Source organism: Mycetomoellerius zeteki, unplaced genomic scaffold, assembly GCF_001594055.1.
Source record: "Mycetomoellerius zeteki isolate Tzet28-1 unplaced genomic scaffold, Tzet1.0 scaffold128, whole genome shotgun sequence".
Classification (NCBI taxonomy): Eukaryota; Metazoa; Arthropoda; class Insecta; order Hymenoptera; family Formicidae; genus Mycetomoellerius; species Mycetomoellerius zeteki.
In genome coordinates this window covers 76,288-97,263 of record NW_017256212.1, presented here as the reverse complement: position 1 = coordinate 97,263, position 20,976 = coordinate 76,288, and the positions used below count along the sequence as shown (strand labels likewise).

Genomic DNA, 20,976 nt, shown 5'->3' with positions numbered 1-20,976 from the left:
TTTCCTCTGAATTAATAAAAATGGTTGTAATGTCCTTTATAATGTCTTATTAAAAGTATAAATTGGGAATATATTAATGTCATCTAGTGTGCCTATATATTCACGAAAAAACTTCACGAAGAACGACACGCGAGGGATTCACCGTTCTTTCAAAAAGTATAACAATTGAGTCATACTGTTAATTGTGTAAATGAGAAGATACGTCTTTTAAATATTACAGAGAAATATGATCGCTGAATATAAGCGTATCGATGGCATTAATGCTCTCAATTTACATTTCCTATGATACATTATACATTTTCGTTAATTTGTATTAAGTACGAAGAGACATTGTGTATACCATATAGATACTTTTCGTTATTATTTGTTGGATATTAATCCAGTAAATAATATAAGAAACAATATATCGATATCAAAAATTTGTATAGAATCGAGAGATAATTTTCGATATCTCGAAGAATTGTAATCTCTGATTACATGTGTGCCATGCGTTAAAGCGTGCTTTCGCACTTATGTTCTCTCAGCCCGCAGATAGAGTCGGGCTTCAAAACGACTTTATCGCTGATAAAGATAGCCTTATCACCTTCGACGCGCCGATAAGACGTGTCGCCTGAAACAATTGCTGATGTATTCGATTTTCTTTCTCTCTCTGCTTTATTAGTAATCAACGGTCATCTTAATTTCAGAGTCACTGATGTTATGTACATAAACCAAAGAGGTTTCGTTCAGGAAATCCATAATTGATGGTTTAGAATTGAAAATGATAGTTGTTTCGGTCAGTATTTCACTCATTCTACATCTCGTATAATTATAGCATCTCCTTGTTGCAAGATGACAAAGTGAGAAAGATACTCGTTTGTAAGTATGAGATAACGACTAATGAGACAAGGTTTATCTCGATCCTTCAATCTTGAACTATAAGTTCAATTTATGGATTTTAATAGCAAAGCTGTTAAAACCTATAAATTGAACTTATAGTTCAAGATTGAAGAATCGAGATAAACCTTGTCTCATTAGTCGTTATCTCATACTTACAAACGAGTATCTTTCTCACTTTGTCATCTTGCAACAAGGAGATGCTATAATTATACGAGATGTAGAATGAGTGAAATACTGACCGAAACAACTATCATTTTCAATTCTAAACCATCAATTATGGATTTCCTGAACGAAACCTCTTTGGTTTCTATACAAATTTATTAAACAATTCTATACAAATTTATTAAACAATTATTACAAATTTATATATATATATAATATATATATTTATACACACACATAAGATAGTCTTGTTCTCTCAGAGATTGTTAGAGAGCGTTCTATATAATATACTCGTATATGGACTTAGGATTGTTATGACGAAATCAGATATCGATGTTTCGTATCGACGTCGGTATCAGACGTTATTCAACGTAAGGAAAGTATTGATAGTATTACATAGTGTTACAAATTTTGAAACCATAAAGACAAATTCTTGGAACTTATAAATAAAAATAATTATTATATGTCAACTAAGAACTTGAGATTTTTCAAATAAAATACAATAAAAAAATTGAACATACATTTATACAAGGAATAATTTTCAGTAGTTATTGTCTGTAACTAACAAGAGAAAAAAATTCATTTCACGTTGTGTATCGTAAACAAAAGAAAACACAAAACTTTCGGATACTCTGCAAATACTTTGCAAAAAACGTAAATTTGTTTGTATCTATGCAAATACTTTTTCCGCATATTTCTGCATATCTTAACGATTGACACTTTGTGGTAACTGTTTCTACATCCGCATGTAAATTCGTCGGCATTCGTATATATACACAGAATCGTACCATTAGGATATTTTTGAACTTAATTATCTCGTATCAAAAGCAAAATATAAACACTTTAATATAATCACGGACATTCTCGTATTCGATAAGAATATTTTATCCAGATTGCTCATTTGGCCGTCCCTCCCTGATTGCTCCTATATTAGCGCTCTAATTCATGGTCCGATAACAATCGGCACGAGCCGCTCGGCGAATGGAAGTCACGCGTATGCACGAGCTGTCGAATTAACCGATTAGCCTACAGCACCTGTCATCGTCCCCGGATGTCGGTGTCACCAGCGCGCCGAGGCGGCCTATGTTAACAGGTGCCTCCGATTCCGAATCGCCGAGCAACGCCGTTCAATTCGAGGCTAGAGTTTTATCTTGCAGAGAATGTGAGATCGAGTGGGAATGCGGTCAAAAATTGCATCGTCCAATGGCAGATCCATCAAATAAAGCTGCAAACGGTCGTAAAGTACTTTGGCGGCTCATTTTTGTGATGATAAAAAACAAAAATGCATTATTAATTTTGTATAGTTCAACAGAATAATCGAACGATTTTACGATATATATTTCTATAATATATAAACTGTAAGAAGAAATAGATTATTTTATAAATATTCAATTTCCAGTTTATATTTCAATCGTGATTTATTAAGGATGTTGTAATTATTAAAAATAATTATACTGCAATATGAATAAGAAAATTATTAACACTATCAGCTATTAATCGGGGAGGAGATGCAAAGGCGTGATGCTCAAAGACGATGTTCTTGAGATGCAAGAGAGACGCCCGCGAAACAACTTTTGATGCCGCGGAGGCGAAAGGCGAGAGTGGCGGGAACGGCGGGAAAATTGAGCCAACCGTCCCGGTATATCTTGTTGCTGCACCACATCGTCGGTGTAATACGGTTTTCACCGGCTCTTTCTCGGAGTTACAGCTAGGCAGAATTGTGCCATAACTGTACACGAACAACGCGCGGATTTTGCCTGGTTCGACGTTGCATGCTGTAACATGCAATGCGTCTTTCCAGTTAATCCCAAGTATAATCTTTACCGTAACCTTAATTCGGATCTTCGTTTTGAATCGCTTTATTTCTCAAAAATAAGCTAGAAAAATCCGTGCGTAATAATAGACTTTTAGTAAAGAGATTTTTTAAAAACTCATTCGATATTCATCGAGAAACTTGCAAAAATAAACCTCAGTTTTTTTCTCGATACGTCATATACGTGCATATTTCAGAGTGCACATATTTTTTATGTTTAAATTTGATATTTCAATGGAAAACAATATTTCTCGATATAAATATTTGCAAACTCTAAAATTCATGTGTATAACTTCTATGTTACATTTGTATTATTGCTATGTTATATTTTTTCGCTTTCTAATGGTTGAACTAAATTTTCCACTAAGCTGTTGCTCTGTTTACGAAAATGTGAACAGTTCGTAATAGAAGCGTTCAATAAATAAAAGAATTTCCTTCTTGATTGGCGTTTTCGTGACGCGTCGGATTCTCGTCTTTCGCATAAAGAAGTCTGTCCGGCAGTGTTTTAAGAATTCAGGCCGGAAGTGCACACAACACAGGAGTCGCAGCTTTCGAAGACACGATCGTAAAACGTCCCGCCAGATCTCTGCCGTTTCCTGATCCCCACCTTGAGTATCCCTCGCCGAGTAGCTTCGCTGAGGCACTAACGAGCGCTCCTAGTCGACGAGAAAGTCCAGCGGCGCCTGTGCGCGGCAAACCTCAGCGAACTGAATTCTGTAGGTATATCTTTGTATAAACGACATATCCGTTAGGAAATATTGAGAATAATTGAAATTTCTCTCTCCTGCAACTTACGTATAATATACCCCTTTCTACAATCTGAAATCACGACATTGATTGCTTTAATCAAAAATACAAAATTATTTTTTGTCTCAGAGAAAATTCTTCCTTCCGTATGCGACAAATTTTTTTAGAAATTTTACATGCGAGATATCGAAATGTATTATCACTAGAAATACGTATACATAAATGATTCTGCGTCGTATTGTCAAAAAAACTTTTACAGAATAAGAAAGCCATTATAGTGGCACCAAAACGGTATCATACTTTGAGACAAGGAAGGAACGAAAAATAATGAATTATGACAAATGTTAGGGAGAGAGAGAAAAGCTGTAAGATTTTTAAAATAGACCCTTGTTTTTTAAAATTTTAAAACTATATTGAGAAAAAAATGTCTGATTGTACTAATTGGAATTCCGGTTGAAAATGAATGAAATTTCTGGTTAAATCGGCTAAATTCTAGTTCAGATAATCAGAATTCTGATTGATATAATCAGAATCTTTCAATTCATTTTCAACCAAACATTTTTCTCAATGTACGGTCCACAAATGCTTCGAAGCATTTTTTTATTGGTCAATTAATCGAATTCTACCTTTTAATTGCTCAATCAAACGTTTCGAAGCATTTGTAAGTACCAAATGGACCGCACCTTTTAAAGGTTAACGAAAATCAAGTCAGAAGAGAACACAAACATACATTTAATAATAAAACTATCGAGGACTCGTCTGCAATATTAAAACGAAGTGGCGAGGGAAAAGGCAGAGAACTACCGAACGCGGGCGGAAGCGCGCAACGTCTCTCGTGCCAAATTCTAAATTCCCTTCCACCTCGTGGCCGTTTTCGCGGCCGCCAGCCGTGCATGCGCGCCCCGCGTTCGAATAAGGCGTGCTCGCGTCGCCACGGCCTCGTCGAGTAAGCAAGGACATTCATTGGCCACAATTCATCCGTCGTGCCGGGCCTAGCCAATCGTAAACTCGACCGATGCTTTTCTCCGTGCTGGAGTCGCACCGCCGTCGTCGTCGTCACCGTGCCACTCACGTTAGCGGTTTGCGATGCGCACCGATATCGGCGGCGTAATACACGCGTATATCGCGTGCACGTTGGATACACACGATATATGCGTAGAGCGCGGATTTGACTTGAGCGGCGGCGACGCGCGGCGTTTCCGCGCTTGACAAAGTCCGCGCATTCTCGCGGCCAGTTAAAAGTCGTCTCCACGCCACCCGTACGACTTAGCCGCTCTCTTGCTCCGTGGCATCAGCGCGACATTAACAACGACCGGACATTGTGCCGGTCGACGGAATCGTCAACGGGGAATCCCAGCGCGCGCGCGCGCGCTTCGTCAAGATACATATTTGAGACGCTTCATTTCGATCTCACACGCATTTGTACATTTACATCTTATATTGTACAATAAAGAAACTTTAGTTACCACATCGTTTTTCATTGACACCACGCGTGGAGGTTTTCCCTGATAGACGATCGAATAATTTCGTTCGGGATTCGAGAATGAAATAATTTAGGACGAGAGATATTCTGGTAAACTTATATTTTGCGATTTTAAAATTCTTCACGAAAGTTCCCATCGATTCGGAAGCGTTATCGAGTTTCTAAAAGCTCGATAAAGTGCTATAAAATGGACTATTGTATCGAAAGATAAAGTTTCTTAAAATTGTGTGAAAAGAAACAGGGAATATCATCTAGATACATATCTATATCTTTACGAGATGTTTTTTTTCCACGCGGTTCAATAAGTTAAAGAAGCGCGCCGGTACGATATCGCGAGCTATACGCTGAAAATATCTACTCCGACGCCCCGCCATTTCCACCGTCGCCGTCGGCTCCGATCCGAAGAGAAACCGAGCTCTCGGCGTTACGCGTCGGCTCGGAGCCGCGTCGTCGGCGTACATGTAGCAACGGCTCGCTCTCGGTCTCTCCGCTGGAGAGAGACCTCGAAGCCCGCGCGCTCTGCCTCGCGGCCGCATACGGAATGACGCGCAAAATTCGTGGAATTGGCCGACGCGGGGAGGTCAGCCGATCGTAGAACGACGGCGCACGTCCTCCGGCGTCCTTTCGCCGTCGCGGCGTCCCGATGACGCGCCCCTTTTACCCGATAGGGAATAAAAATGTTCCCGGTGAATTTTCTTAGGCTGCGCGCTGTATGGAACGTGGCTCGCGCGTTTTTACGAGCGAGCGAGCGAGCGAGCGAGAGCCGAGACCTCCTCTCTCGGACTCTCTTGAGCTGCGCGCCGTATACAGCCAGCCAGTCAGTGGCGAGTTTCGAACCTAGTGGCGTTAGGCCGACTCCCTCGTGTTCGGGGGCCCCTGCACCGGAGGTTCCCCGGTGAAGGCTACCGCTCTCGGCGCTCTCGACGTACGCCCGAACCGAACCTCCGAAGGCTCTACGCCTTACGTTTTTAAGGCCGAATGAAAATTTACTCACGGACGCGCTCACTCTCCCGCGCGCGAGCTCTCGCATCCTCTTTGCCCCCGTCCTTTTCTCCGTTTTCTCTCGATTCTCCCCTTTTTTTTCTCTTCAATATCTGACATGCGAACGTCGCTTCTCGCCGATTGAGCATTTTCGAAATCTAACGAAATAGATTCTCCTTTCGAATAAATTAATTATGTTATTCTCATTTCAATCATCTTGCAATAATTCCATGTTAATTTCGACGCAATATCGCGAGCGTATCGATAAATAATATCGCGCGAAGCAAAAGAGAATATCGAACATATTATTTACACACACACACACACACACACACACATACACATATATATAATATATAATATCTGTAGATAGATAGACAGATATATTGATGAATATTAAGGGTAATTGGACAAATGGATTGTCGACAAATCTTTTTCGATTTTCGTACGGAAACCAAAAGAAATGTCGGGGACACGGAAAACATTCGGTCGTTTCGCGCGGCTGTTCGCTTCGAGCGCGTGATTACCTTGCTGGTCGCAAGGTCCTGGCGTCGCGCAGTGGCGCGATTGACCGTGCTATCTCGGTCGTCTCGTAAGATATTAAGCAGCACGGCGCGACGAGCCGGGGAATCGGCGCGATCCGCGCGCGGGCTGCGCGCCCGCAAAGTCATTTTGAGTTTTTGCTGCGTCGCTGAAATATTTCAGCGGCCGTCGCCGATCCGTTCTCCGATAACTTTCATCGACCGGCCCGCGCTATCACGGACTTTCTCGAACAGAACGATTTTTCTCGATCGCGGGGAGCGCGGAACTTTCTGAGAAAGAAAAAAAAGTGTGATAGAGAGAGAAAGAGAGAGAGAGGATATTTAACGCGAATCCTAAAGAGAATCTGTTTCTTTTATTATATACCGCGACGCAACCCCTCCTCGTCCATCCCGTGTGCTAATGAGCGCCACCAATCATTCGACATAAAAGCATTGTTTATACCTGAAAAGCTGCACACACTTCGACAATGAATTTCCTTTCGCAAACGGTCAAAGTGACATATACATAGTCCTACGATATATTAAATCCGATATTAATTATGTAATTAATTTACGCGCCGTGAATGAAACGTATCCTTCCATTTATATCAATTACATCAGGGCGTTCGGGGCGCTAAACAATATGGCATTATGTGCCCTGCGAGCGATCGAAGGTCGCTTTTTCTCTCGAAATGTCACGTTAAGAACACCGCAAACATATGTTATCGTCAATCGAAACAGTTGCCATAGTTCGCAGGCTCATATTTTTTTCTTCAAAAACGTGTATTTACATCGGCGATAATTTTCCGAGTAGCGGTAACGAATTGTTTTTCTGGATGATCGCGATCCCCGAACGATCGTACGTCGCATTATAGTTTCTGCGTCGATGGGAAATTCGATGGACACAAAGCGCGCGTATGCGTGGTAAGAACGGTGGCACTTGAAACGCGCGTCTACGGCACTGACGTTCGTGTCGGAGTGCAGGTGGGCCGAACGCCGGCGGAATCGGCCGAGCACGCGTTCGGGGGAAAACCGAGCGGCGCTACTCGGCGAGGAGTGTTGTCAGAGTACTCAGTAATGCTTTGCATGGCCAGCTAGCTGCTATCGTGTGTGTCGATGACAGTCGCGTTGTCATCTGTTCGGAGTGATCGTGCGATGTTACTTGAGGAGCTAACCGGGCTACCGGCGGCCGATACTTAACGTCGCGCAGTGCGTTTTTCGTGAGACTGTGAGTTACATAAAAGTAAAAGAAAAAAAAAGAAAATAACGAAACGCCAACAGACACGTACCGAGAAAGAGACGACGAGTGAGAAAAGACAGTGTGAGAGAGCGTGAAAGACAGAGGAAGAGAAAAAGAGAGAGAAAGAGAGAGAGAGAGAGAGAGAGAAAGAGAGAGAGAGAGAGAGGACGGGCATTTGCGGAACAGGACTTCATCGTGCCCACGGCCGAAGTAACGTGGAACTTCGGTTCCACGTACCGCCGTGTTCCGGCTACTTTTCTCTCGGTTTTCACGACGAATCCCCAAGTCACGCGGAGAGCGAAGGAAAAAACGGACCGTCGCGGTAGCACCGTGCGCGGCAGTGCAGCAGCAGCGTACCAAGATGCTGTCGTCAGTGTCAGCGAAATAATAATGTGGTGCGACGTCAGTCAGGTGAGTTTCGCGCGCGGTTCCGCGCGCATCGTTCTCTCTTGCTCTCGCGTGCGCCGCTCGGCCTCCGTCCTTTTTTCCCGCAACCCCCTATCCCCTCCTTGGCGCACTCCCGCGCTCCCCCGTGTACCGTGTGTGCGTTCCCTTCCTTCGGCGTGTACGACACGCGTGCCGCGTTTCCGCGTTACGTGCCGATCGAGGAGAGCGGGTTACGTGATCGTCGCGCGCTCGGCTCTCGCGGAGCAGCACGATTCGTAAGAGAACCGACTCGAGTATTTTCCCCGTCGGGACTTTAGTCTCTTTTATTTTTTCCTCTTTCTTACAACGACGTTACGAAGCACGGTACGCGTGAAACACGGCCGACGTAAGACGCGGATATATCTCTCTCTTGAGGAAAAATTTTAACATCTAACGTCACGCTCTCAACGATCCGCTCCTCGAACATCGTTCAAGTTTGCCGTCGGAAAAATTTCCACCGTCGAACGACGGAGCTGTCTTCCTTTGGGTACAAAAAAAAAAGTGAACTGAAAAAAGAAAAGAACTGAGGACTCGCCGTTCGTTCACGGCGCATCGCGTTCAACATCGTTCTCGAAAATCGATCGACGTTCCCGTACTGATTCGCTCGCTTTCGGAAACCACGAGCGAAAAACAGCCGTGTAAAAAAAAATGTACGCGGCGAGCACGAGACGCGAGCACGCGTAGGACGACCAAGTGTCAGATTTGACGCGTGGTAACCTCGTGTTCGGTAGTTTGAATTCGAAGCGATCCCGCGTTTCCTTGGCCCGGCGGGGGGAGGCAGGGACGGCAGGAGGGCGGCCGCAAGGGGAAAGAGGATGACGAGGCGAAGCTCGCCGAGGGGGAACGACGAGGTGGCTTGCGTATACTGTGTGTGGGCCGTGGAGTTAGCGGGGAGCGCGCAAAGAGAGGGGTGGAGAACGAGCGACAGCGGCTGCTTGATAGCGCGGTGGGGTTTGGGACGAGAAGGGGGTACCGGAGAGCGGCAGAAGCGAGTGGCGAGGATGGAGAACGGCGTGGAGCAGAGAGGGGCGGGAGGGGGAGGGGGTGAGAGATCGCCCGAGGCTGCTGGCTGCCTCCTCTTCGCTTGGCCAGCGCCGCGAGGAAACCTAGCGTCGGCTCGGAGACGCTTGGTGGGGATACGGTTATAACCAACCATCAAGGGGCAGCGTCGTCATGGTTACCACGACGACAACAACCCGATCTGCTCTAGGGGGGTGTTTTTAAAGACATATTCGCTTTTGCTGCATCTCTCTCTCTCTCTCTCTCCCCCTCCTCCCCCAATCTTTTTCTCTCTCTCGGAGTTATCCACTCTCTACCTTTCTCTCCCTCACTTTCGTCCTTTTTCCTTTTTCCTCTCATCCTGTCCTCTCTTCCTAGCGATTGTTTTTCATCACGAGGTCTTTGAGCGGCGCGAAATGTTTTGCGACAAAATCGAAGGAGAGGGGCGCGATATCGTCGAATCGTAATCCGCGAAGAGAACGCGCACGAGTCATAATTCTATGCCATCCGAATTGTTTTCAGAGATATTTCTCGCCGCGAAACGTTATCGTCACATGCGTTATTTAGACCCGATCTGTTCATCTTTGCATCTCGTAAAAAATTTGCGAATAATGTTCCACCGAATATTCCATGTTCTTCGACAACGATTGTGTAAATTGCGGAATACAAAATTTAATGTAAACTACAATTTAATTAGAAAATTATTATTCGCAAACTTCATTTCAACCACATAAATGAGTCTGTTAAATTTTGAAACTAATCATGCTTTTTCGATCCATTGTATAATTTTTTGAACTCCGACATTATTGCATCAGAATTTTCATTCTTGGGTTTAAATTTGGAATCGATTTGTCACCTGCTGTTTTTCGGTGTTGAAAGCAAAAAGGATTATTCCAGATGATCGCATGACACTTCGAGTGTTGACACCACAAACACTATTTTGTTTGCATGACTTGCAAGTTCATTCTTGAGAAATCATAGAGGTATAACTCACTTTTATGGTTTGTTTTCGATGTTTACATTTTTATAATAGAGCTGTCCGAAACGAGACGAACTGACAGAGCTGAAAGAAATCGACGGATGTATATATAACAAACGCTAGCCACTTATTGAGTGTTAAACATAATAGGATTTACCTTTGAATATTTTTTTTTAACCATTCAGGCTAAATCGTCCACAACGAAATGTGTAAACGTATCTCGCGTCGTTCAAATCCTGAGACTGTTCGAAAGTTGCCCGTGCGAATTTATGCAAATTTACGTAGATTCACGCTGCAAAAACTATTTAAACGGATAGGATTGAGAGGAATTAGCGAAGGATTTCTAAAATTCGTCAACACTTCCAGAGATTGAAAATCTTCCAATGCAAAGTGAACACGAATATTCAAAACAAATATCACATAGGAATATCTCGATATCTTTTCTTCGATACTCGCACTCCTTACTGATCTGAAGAGCTTACGTTACGTCCTTTTAAAGTCAGAGGAGATCCAACTCGAGCGAGAGCGAAAATTAAGAATAATAACTGTAATAATGATTTTCATCGAACGTGGAGGAAAGTAATCGGTGATTTACTTGCCGACGGACGAGCGTTGCGATTCTGCTTAAAATTGGCGCACGAACGTGGAACGAACGCGCCAAAATTTGGGTAGCGATAAATCAGCAGTGTACAGTGAGTCTAGGGGATGAAGGTGGCGCAAGCACAGGGAGGGAAGAGGAGGAGGAGGAGGAGGAAGAGATGAGAAGAGGAGAGGGTTTTTCGGCGCTTCCGACGGCCGGTGGCCCGATGACCGACAAAACCAGCCAGTTTTTCCACGTGGTTTCGCGTCGTACGCGACAAATGGTTGTCTCGGTATGCGCGTGTTGCCGGCGCATCGTTAAACTTGAACGGAAAAATTCGCGCCCGCGCTCTTAACCCTTCTGGATGAATCCTCATCTACCTCAGTCACCGGCGCGATATAAACTGGTTCTAGATGAAACTGGGTTTATTATAAATTTAAAGAAAAGATTATTATAAGAGTGTCCTTCAATCCGATGAGCCGTGAAATATAAGGTATTCGTAACCTTTGACTTTATAATTATGTAGTAGTGTATATTATGTAATAGTATAAGTGATGGATTTTATTCTCACTCATTAAGTTTCTGGTGCAGCACTTTTAAGTCATTTTTAAAAGAAGTGGAGATTTATAACATTAGCTCAATTATAGAAATATCGAGCTGGAATTTGACTATTTTTATTTAAATCAGTGAGATGCAATAAAATAATAATGATCTAAATAATATTAAGGTTTGACATAAATCCATCAGTTTTATATAATGTTATTATTATATCGTATAGCTAAAAGTATCCCTTTTCGTATAAGAGACATTAAAAGGAATACTTACAAGTTAATACTCGTCGAATTAAATATTTTCATTTCTAAATTAATCTTTAATTTTGAACATAATAATGAATCGTAAATGGTATTTATTGTAATTGTCTTAATGATTTATACAATTTTTCTGCACGATATGCAGATATTTTCTCTCATATTTAAAAGAAGAACGATAAACATTTTTAATGTTAATTTAATCTCAATCATTTTCAATTATCTCGGATTAATTTTAATAGAGAGATTGAATAAAACAACCAACACATATCGAATAAAACTCTTAAAATATTTTTATCAGGCTCTATCTATAGTGAAAATATAATCTGTATTTTTTTCACATTAGCGCGCGTATATTTAGCTTCTTGCTGAGTCTCTAAATTTCGTCGATAAACAAATTCCAGTTTCGCGCAAACCGAGTGAGCATCGCACTGAATACGCAGGCTGACTTACTAAACTTCTATACCGGCAAATTTTATTGAAATGCGTGTATAAACAGGAATGTCATCGATTCACCGGATAGTGCAATGTATGTGACATAACTCCTCCGCGAAATCTATTTCTGTTCGCGATGTATTTCCGTATTATCGACGTAAGCGGCGTGGCGATGCTGGACCGCGCGTTTGATTTGATGCCGAGAGGCAAACCGCTGACCAAAAACGTGTACGCTAATCCCGTAATAACCGAGATTGCATATGAGAATGGATCTCGCTTCATTAATTGCTCGAAAACAGTTATATATTCAGTCTAAAGTAATGAAAGCTGCGGTACAGAAATTCTTTAATTTTTATATTAATATTTATGTAATTAAAAGTCTCTCTCTCTCTCTCTCTCCACATATATGTTTTTTAATGCAAATATGAAATTATTAAGTAATATTCGACTTGCGGTGGAAAGCTTATGTACGCGCGCGCTCAAAATCAGATTTCAATATTGCATTTCTCTCTGCACGCCGCGGGATGAGCGCGCTAAGCGTACTATACTTACTCGGTGATGCGTTATTTCGATCGATTTCGGAACTCACGTTCCCGCGCGTTACCTTGGATCGCTGCTGCATATCGCAACGGCCCGTCGGCACGGCGCGCCGCGAGTCAGTACAAAGTGAGTCCAAGTTTCCCCTACTTCCCACCCTCCCTCCGAGCACCTCCGCCTCCTTCGTCCCGCCGGCCCTCGTGCGCCCACCATCACGGGCCATTAACGAGAGAGTTATCGACGCGCGATCTGTCAATAGGCTTCTCCCATTCATAAATTCGCTGGGCCGGCGTGCGGCGGTGGCCGCATAGTTTTGCCGCAGAAACCACGTGGCGGCGGCGGTGGCGGCGGCAACCACGAGACGAGGCGTACGAACGGACGGACGGACACCTCCGTCGTTACGCTACGCGGCTGGGCTCCGCTCTAACCGCGTGATTTACGGCCGTGCCGGCGTCCTCGTTTTAAATGCATGGGAAGCGGGCACACGAGTGCCCAGAGTTGCCCGTTCTCGCGCGTGCCTGCTCATCACAGACTTGTAGCCAGATTCATTTGTCTTCTTTGATAGCGCGAAGACCGGTCGAGCAGCACTCGTTGGGTACTTTCCATCAACACGAGTTGACACGAGTGCCGTTCTATCTTTCTTACTTATTGAATGGTAAGAAGGATAGAATAATGTTTGTGTCGACTTATGTTACTAAAAATGGAAAAAGTCGTTGATATCGCTTAGAAAATAAAATCTTGAGTGTTTTTCAGCAAGAGACTTAGATGACACGCAGTGTAACATAACGTTGTGAATCATTACGTTCTTGTTGTTTGTCAATGTTAAATAAAAATGAAATGTGTTACATCGTGTTCTTTATTGAAAAGCACCAATTATGTATGATAATTTGTCGATCTTTCATATATTTTCCTGGGCGCATTGGGCGATGAGATTTTGTTCGCAAATATTCCAAGTTTTCTTGTATTAAAATTAAAGTTTTAGAAATCCCGGTGTCTTAATTCTAAAACAATCGAGTCTTTTTGTTATATGCCTATGATATTTTTAATTTTTAATTTTTTTTTTAAATAAAAGCCGAAGAAATTCTTAATTTTCTTTTATCTTTTTCTCTTGGTCGTATTTATCGTTGTCGATTATCGATGTATCTTGGATGTAAGCAATATATTTCTGCAGTATCGGCGCTTTTTCGATATCATATCGTTCGTTAAGCAATATAGTATCGTTAACAATATTGCGATTGAGTTGGTGACCTTCTGACGCAGCTTCGTTCTTGACTCGTGCTCTCTTTTCTTTGATCATCTTGCGCGTGTCTCGGATAAAAGTTATCACCACAGTGGTTTTCAATCGTTGATGTACGCGCGTAAATAATTTAATAATGTCGAATTAAAAATTCGTTCGTAGATTACATTAAAGTTCCTTTAAAATATTTGGAAATATTTGTTTCCTTTATTCTGATCCTGCAAGCATGTCCAAATTTAGTCCGGAGCTGGAACGCAAAGCCATGAACGACAAAAAATTCAGGTACCTGAGATTTCGGGAACTGTAAGGGCCATGGGGCGCACAAAAAAACTTAAGCAGTACAACGTAAATGATAAACGAACTGGCCAGTCACAATAGAAACCGTGTAAAGCCTATTTTCCACAATTGCGCAGTTGTAAGAATTGACCACAGTTGAGTATTCTTTTCGTATTCGGCTATGATGGATGATGTTTTACAATTACACTGAGAAAAAATAGCCTAAATTTAAATAAATATTTACTTAATAAAAAGAATTGTTTTGAAAAATTAATGTTTTTTGTACCAAATAAATATATTTTTATATTTAACAAATATTTAATTGGTACTATTCAAATAAATTTTTATTGAAATTTAGGATATATTTTTCTCAGTGTACGCTTATGCAATTGTAGACTATAAGGCTTAAGACTATACCGTAAATAGTAGCCAATCTAACATGATGATTTCCTTACTGCTTACATCTTAAGTTTTTCTGTATGCCATGAGCTTAAAGTGTTGATACAGAATTTACAATTCCCGAAATATATCTTATCCATGTTGAATTTTTTTTACATCGTTTTTTATCGTGGTTTTGCGTTTCAACTCTGGAGCTAAAGTAGGATATGCCTGTTCTAAACAATTTGATATAAATGAGATCAGAATGTCCACGTAAAAAGTTTAAACGAATTCAGATCGCGTTTTGTCGTAATTCGTCAATAAAATTCGAAGCAGACACGTGGCCCGCGGCATAAAAATGTCTGAGCGCGTGTATCGTCTCTGCGAGATCGATGAATCATGAATTACGAATATTGTAACGCGTCCGCTGTCTGTCTCTCCACCCGACCCCACCTCCGATGATCCCCCTCCGCCGACGGAGACATCGAGGCACGTGGTGCATCGTACGCGCCTCGCATCAGCATCGCGTCGTCGCGCATTGTTTTGTTTACGTTACGTGAGCGGTCCGCGGCGATTGAAAAATTTGCTCGGCGTAATCGATATATGTCAATCATGCGCGAGCGTACGTGAACGCGATCGATATCCAAAGACGTCAGTGTAGAATCTCCTCCCGATTTATCCTTCTTTCTTTCACCGGATTTAGATGAAAGTATCATCGATCTCCTTTCACACAATTTGTTCGCGATAAAGTAAACTGCATTCTTAGTTTATGTAGGTACACATAAATTCTTCAGAAGTTCTATCGATTTTTTTTTAAATGTCATCTTAGTTTTGAAACAAATTATCTTCTTTGACGGTTTTAGCTTGAAAGAAAACAAGACGGAGAACGAGTGGAAGAATAAGACTCTTGCAAACTAAATCTATTGTTGGGATATAAAAGATATTTATGTCAAGATAAATTAATTTTTTTAATAAAGAATAAACTCGAAAGTATTATTGATCTTAAATTTGAAATAATTGTCATTTCTTTTCCGTTTTGTTTTCAAATATATATGTGCTTTGTTATATGATACAATACATGCATGGTTTTGAAATAATTCTTCTTAATTGTTATAACTTGTCGTATTCAGTCTCGGTAAAATAAACTCTATATCTAGGAACATAAAACCTAATTTTACAGGAACGAGGTCTGTTTCTGCCATTTGAAAGACTCGCTCAAGAAATGCGTTTTATTTTCCATCTTTCTAGCATTAATGTAGAACGATAAACCGCGCCGAAACAAAGGGTATGTTCAGTTAGAAAGTAGAAACGCGCGAAACTCACCGCTCGCGCACACGTACACATAATTAATTCTTTTCTAATACTTTGCCACCTCATTATTCGTTTATAAGATGATAATACTGAAAAAATAGGAGACTATATACGTACATGTATGTATATACATAATAAGAAAGTACTTGAAGTTATCAATTATATTTCATATAATCATAAAAAAGAAATTGTTTATCTGAATGGAACACTCATAGTGCGACCACTTACCAGTTAAGTGGAAGAATAGCGGATTTTGTTCGGCCTCGTCTCTCTCATCTAGGCTTTTCTCGCGCGATTCTGTCCGCGGGAATCTTCCGTAAAAGTAACCGTTAGCGATACTTGGTGAACTCGTGGAAAGACGCATGGAACGATGTAGTTTCATATCACCTATGAAGAAATTCTTACTCAATAGTTTTTCGCCAGTTCTTCTCCATATTTTGCAAGCCAGAATTATAAATTTATAATGTATTATCGTGATATAATCATATTGCAAAATATAATAATTTATTTATAATTAAAAGAAGGATAAAATAAATTTTCACGCATTTAAATTTTTGGCAAAAAGTTTATTAACTTTAATATTATAATAAGTAGATATACCTAAATTCCATACATATACAGTGCATGATTTGTCTTACATAACGGACGCCCTAAATTAAATGTCATATTTCAATATCCAATCTCTAAAAAAGTTAACGATATTTCGTTTCGAAAGAATAGCACGAGTATATACTATTTCGTACCGCACCTCACATAAAGGTTAAGGTTGGCGGTGTCCTAAATTCACGGGTCGAGCTTAAATCACAGCGCACATCTCGCGAACCTTCAGCTTCCGGGGATGCGTCGCGTTCTGATGGAGTCGCGCGCCGCGCGAAACTCTCTAGTCCTCTTGCGGTAGGTTAAGGTTAAACGTGAGAAGAGAGGAGAACAGGGAGAGGAAGACATATAGGGTGAGAGACAAAGAGAGAGAGAGAGAACGAGATGTGAACGGAGAGTTTCGCGGCCCCGTTTTCTTCCCTCTCCATTAACGAGACCGCCGCGAGCCTTTTGTACGGGTGAATTTCACGCCCACCGCCAGCTAATGGCTAGCAGGAATCAGCCTACGGTAGCGGGGGCGCCTTTGGGACACAATGGCACCTGCTGCTCCTGAACTCGTGGTAGAACTTGCTGTCCACGTGGCAGGTGTCAGTGACTTTTGTCTGCTGTCAACAACAAGAAAAATTACACACGAGTCTGTCTTCGACTTATTGTTACAGTGATTTACGGTCTATCATCTATTATTGCGGTCAGTCAAAGAGAGACATCTAATTCTCGTGTTTCGAAAAACTTCACTTGACAAAGAAACCCTGAGATATTTTTAGATGTATTCCATGAACCTTTCCACGCAGCGGGGTAGTTTAATACGGTCGTTCGGTTTCCTCCCTCCTACGTTCGAAGAGTCGCGTGCCTCTCTTGAACGAGCCTTAACACGCGGGACACACGCGGTGTCGGTGGTTTACCCACAGGCGCGACGACGGAGGAAGCAACAGTTGACGATATCGACGTGAATGAGGACGGTTTATGTACTTTCTACGGCGCGCGCCGTACGAAGGACTCGCGCGTATGCGTGAGAGAGGTTCTCGCGTTACGCTCGTCACGAGAGCGATGTATATACGTACGTACGTATGTACCATAAAGTGCGGTATAAACACACATGACCGGGAGGATCGGGGGAGTTTGAAGGAGGGAGAGAGAGAGATAGAGACGGCGAGAGATGAGAGAGAGGGAGGGAGAGAGAGAGAGAGAACGCTCCCCGCTGGGTGACGCTGGAGAAGAGGCTTCCCACGGTGGGAGGGAGGGAGGGAGGCTGAGAGAGAGAGGGTGGAGACTACGAGAGAACCGACCGAAGTTCGTGAATTCGTCTCGAATGTGTGTGCATGCGTGTGCATGTCGGGTGCATTGTAGATGTTCTCTCCCTCCACACTCCGACACAAACCGACGCGCTATATGTACTGCTCCTCTTTGCCCCCCTCCCCCCCGCCGCCCCGCATCGTGTTCTCCTCTCCCCCGTGCCCTATGCTGCCCCTCATGCTTTTCCGCATCCATCCCTTTCGACCACACTGGAGATTCACCTCGTTGTGCGTCTCGCCCCGTCTCGCCTCGCCTCGCCTCGCTTCTTCCTCTTTCTCACTCTCTGCCGTAACCTCTCTTCCCCGCGGCGCTCTCGCTCGCGGTGCAACGAGCGATGCACTTTGTTGTCGTCGTTTAGTCACCGCCGCTGCTTCTATTCCGCGGCTCAGTCGGTTTCGGCTCGGTTGCCGACGAGGTTCGCGCGGAGATTCGCATCTGTCGGACGTGCAAGTCTCATTCGCAATGAACCAAAACTCATATGACAAGAAATTAAAGAACGTAATCTGTTATGATTAACATTGATGAACATGCGATCCCCCTTTATTAGTACTATTTTACTTTACCACATTTTACGTAATACTATTTTTCTTAATATTTCTGCTTTTTTATTGTTTCTTGACGCATACAAATTACACGGACGCATACAAATTTAATAATGCCGTCGAGTTTAGATTTTTTGCATTGCGTCTTTTATTTTTTCATCCAATCATACAAGTTAAAAGTAAACGCAAAGAAACATAAATATACGTAGATATAGATATGTATGATAAACATAATTCGTCCAACAATATGAAAGAGAATTATTATTGGAGTTAAGATGGGATGAAGAAGTATTAAAATTTAGTAAAATTAAGTAAACTCTCTAAACAACTTCAAATTTTAATAAAAGACTATTTCTCTTACTATCAGATACACAAGAATATATTCCGCGCGTTTCATAAAATCGCGAATAAACGAAGGCAAAAAGTTGAAGACTTCGGAGAGATTAGGGAGAAGACGCACACCTGAGGCGTACTGGTAGTGCTCGTAACGTAAACATTTCCGGATTAGAGCGCTACGCGCGTACGCGCGTGCACGACGGTTGACCATGAATGAAGCCTATTTGCGTACGAGTAATAACAGGTGACACTCGACGGCTGTTTACCTTCCCTATCGGTAAAAAGAGGGGCTAGGTGTGCGACAGTGCGGTGAGCGGCGGGCGGGCGGGCCGTAGAAGGGATCGTAAACACGAAGGGAGGGGCGTTTAGGAACCACGTGGATAGCGCCGTTTGAAGGAGCCGTCGTCGCGTCGCTCCGCACCGCATTGCACCGTACCCGCGCGTTGAGCCGCGTGGCGTCTATATCTTTACGGATATGCGTGTATCCTCCCGCGCGCGAGGCGGCGGCTTCCGACAACGAGTGTCACGGACACTTGCGAACACTAGTTGGAGCACTGTGCCCTACCGTGACACATCGGCAACGCGCACGGTGGCTTCGAGGTTTCCTCATCGCCTCGCTGAGACACTTGACTCGGGAGTTCGGCCAACTTGTCAATGGGATCTGTTTCTCCCGCTATAATTGGCTCCGCTATATTCGACAAATTAAGGAATCATACTTTCGTTAATCATTCGATTCGTAGCTTTTAGGGAATCTGAACGGAACGGTATTTTAGCGATGTCTCGCATTGATTTAATTTCGGCATATGATGAAAGATATTTTGTATGTATTTTGATGTTAATGAATCGAATGTTTAGCTTTGTATTTTCCGCGTTTTTTAAATATTTCTAGTATAATTGATTAAAATATTGTTTTTACACCGATGTTTTCATCGGGGGATGAATATTTATGTTATATTGTACATTGACATTTTATATACCTATACTTTATGAATATTGCACTATATCGCACTGTATATTTTGCTATAACCATCTCTTGCCTGCCGTTTTTGTGGAAGTCCATGCAATTACGTGTCGTAAAGTAATACTTGCATAATGAATCGAAAAGTGAAAATAACCAAAAACGTACAATTGCTTCAAAACTATAATTGCTTCACAATGAACAGATAATTACGAAGAATGTCGCAAGATCGTGTCACAAGATAGACAAAAGTAACAATAGTATATATGTGTCTAAATTTTTGCAAAATTTCATTGTATTTTTCATTATTATATTTTTATTAAAAATATCTCACTCATAAATGCATTTGTTCGGAATAGAACGAAAGTAGATACTTGAAAATTGTTCAAAGTTTGTTATTTGGCAAAAATATTGTTAAGCAAATCCCGAACAGGTACTCAGTATCAATATCGATTCGTATGTTTATTATTAGCGCCTGACGATGCAATCGAGTATATCTAGTTTATAAGCCATACACAAATCCTGCAAATCGTCCACACAACGAGTGTCGATGACTATCTATTGACAGAAATACTCCCTTTAAGACAGGATTACGCTATCAGTTTAGGATGGCACGAAACCATATGATTTAGGGCTAGTCAAGTGGCAGACGCATAATACGTTTAAGCTTTCGCGTCTGAAATAGTTTGATGTTGTGAGCTTTACGTGATAAATTTGTGACCCATAGTGACACTTAAATGAGATATAAAAGAATTGCGACACACAAAAAAGAATCTAACATGATGGGTTACGTTACAAGTATCGTCCATGCGTGATAACATTCAACGGGATTTTATCATCTTAAATATTAAATGATTTTTACATCATCTACATGCAAAGGGATGTATGGAGATGTGCTCGTGGCAATTTCGAGCGCTTTTGACGACCGGCATTCCCGGTTAATCGCTAACTCGCGATTGCGCGAGCGGAGACGCGACAGTCAGAGCGCTCTCGTCGTTTCGCTGTCCGGCACTGACCCGGTAATGGAAATCCTCTTTTAACGATCAACGTTGTATGTATATCAACCGTGTGCGCCTAGAGTACCGAAGTACATGTACGCAATCCCTCGTCCTCTCCTCCAGTACTCCCACTCTCCTTTCCCCCACCTTGTTTTGCTCGTAGCTCCCTTCCCCTCTCGCCTTTCCTCCGTCGACTCCGTCTCTCTTCCCTCCCCTCTACCTCTCTTCCACTACATGCTCTCTCTTTCTCTCTTTTTCTCTCCGTCTTCCCCTATTCTCCCTTCTCACTTCTCCGTCACAGGCTCTGTCCTCCCTTCGCTTCCTAAGATCGTATAGCATTCCATCGAACCGGAATCAAACGAGCTGGCGTGGTGGGAGCGAGAGGAGGATGCGGCAAAGGATAGTAATATATATGTATATATAGTATATATATGTATATACACGGGGAAAGAGGCCAAC

The 20,976-nt window shown here is 42.3% G+C and overlaps 1 protein-coding gene across 1 annotated transcript in view; it reads left to right on the top strand.

Moving 5' to 3' along the window:
* The first annotated feature begins 7,679 nt into the window (after positions 1–7,679).
* tara (SERTA domain-containing protein 2 taranis) overlaps positions 7,680–20,976 on the top strand; it is a 50,458-nt gene continuing 37,161 nt past the window's right edge. The window contains exon 1 of the mRNA XM_018461814.1: positions 7,680–8,237. Coding sequence (XP_018317316.1) covers positions 8,217–8,237 — 21 coding nt within the window. The 5' untranslated portion in view covers positions 7,680–8,216. The remainder of the gene's footprint in view (positions 8,238–20,976) is intronic.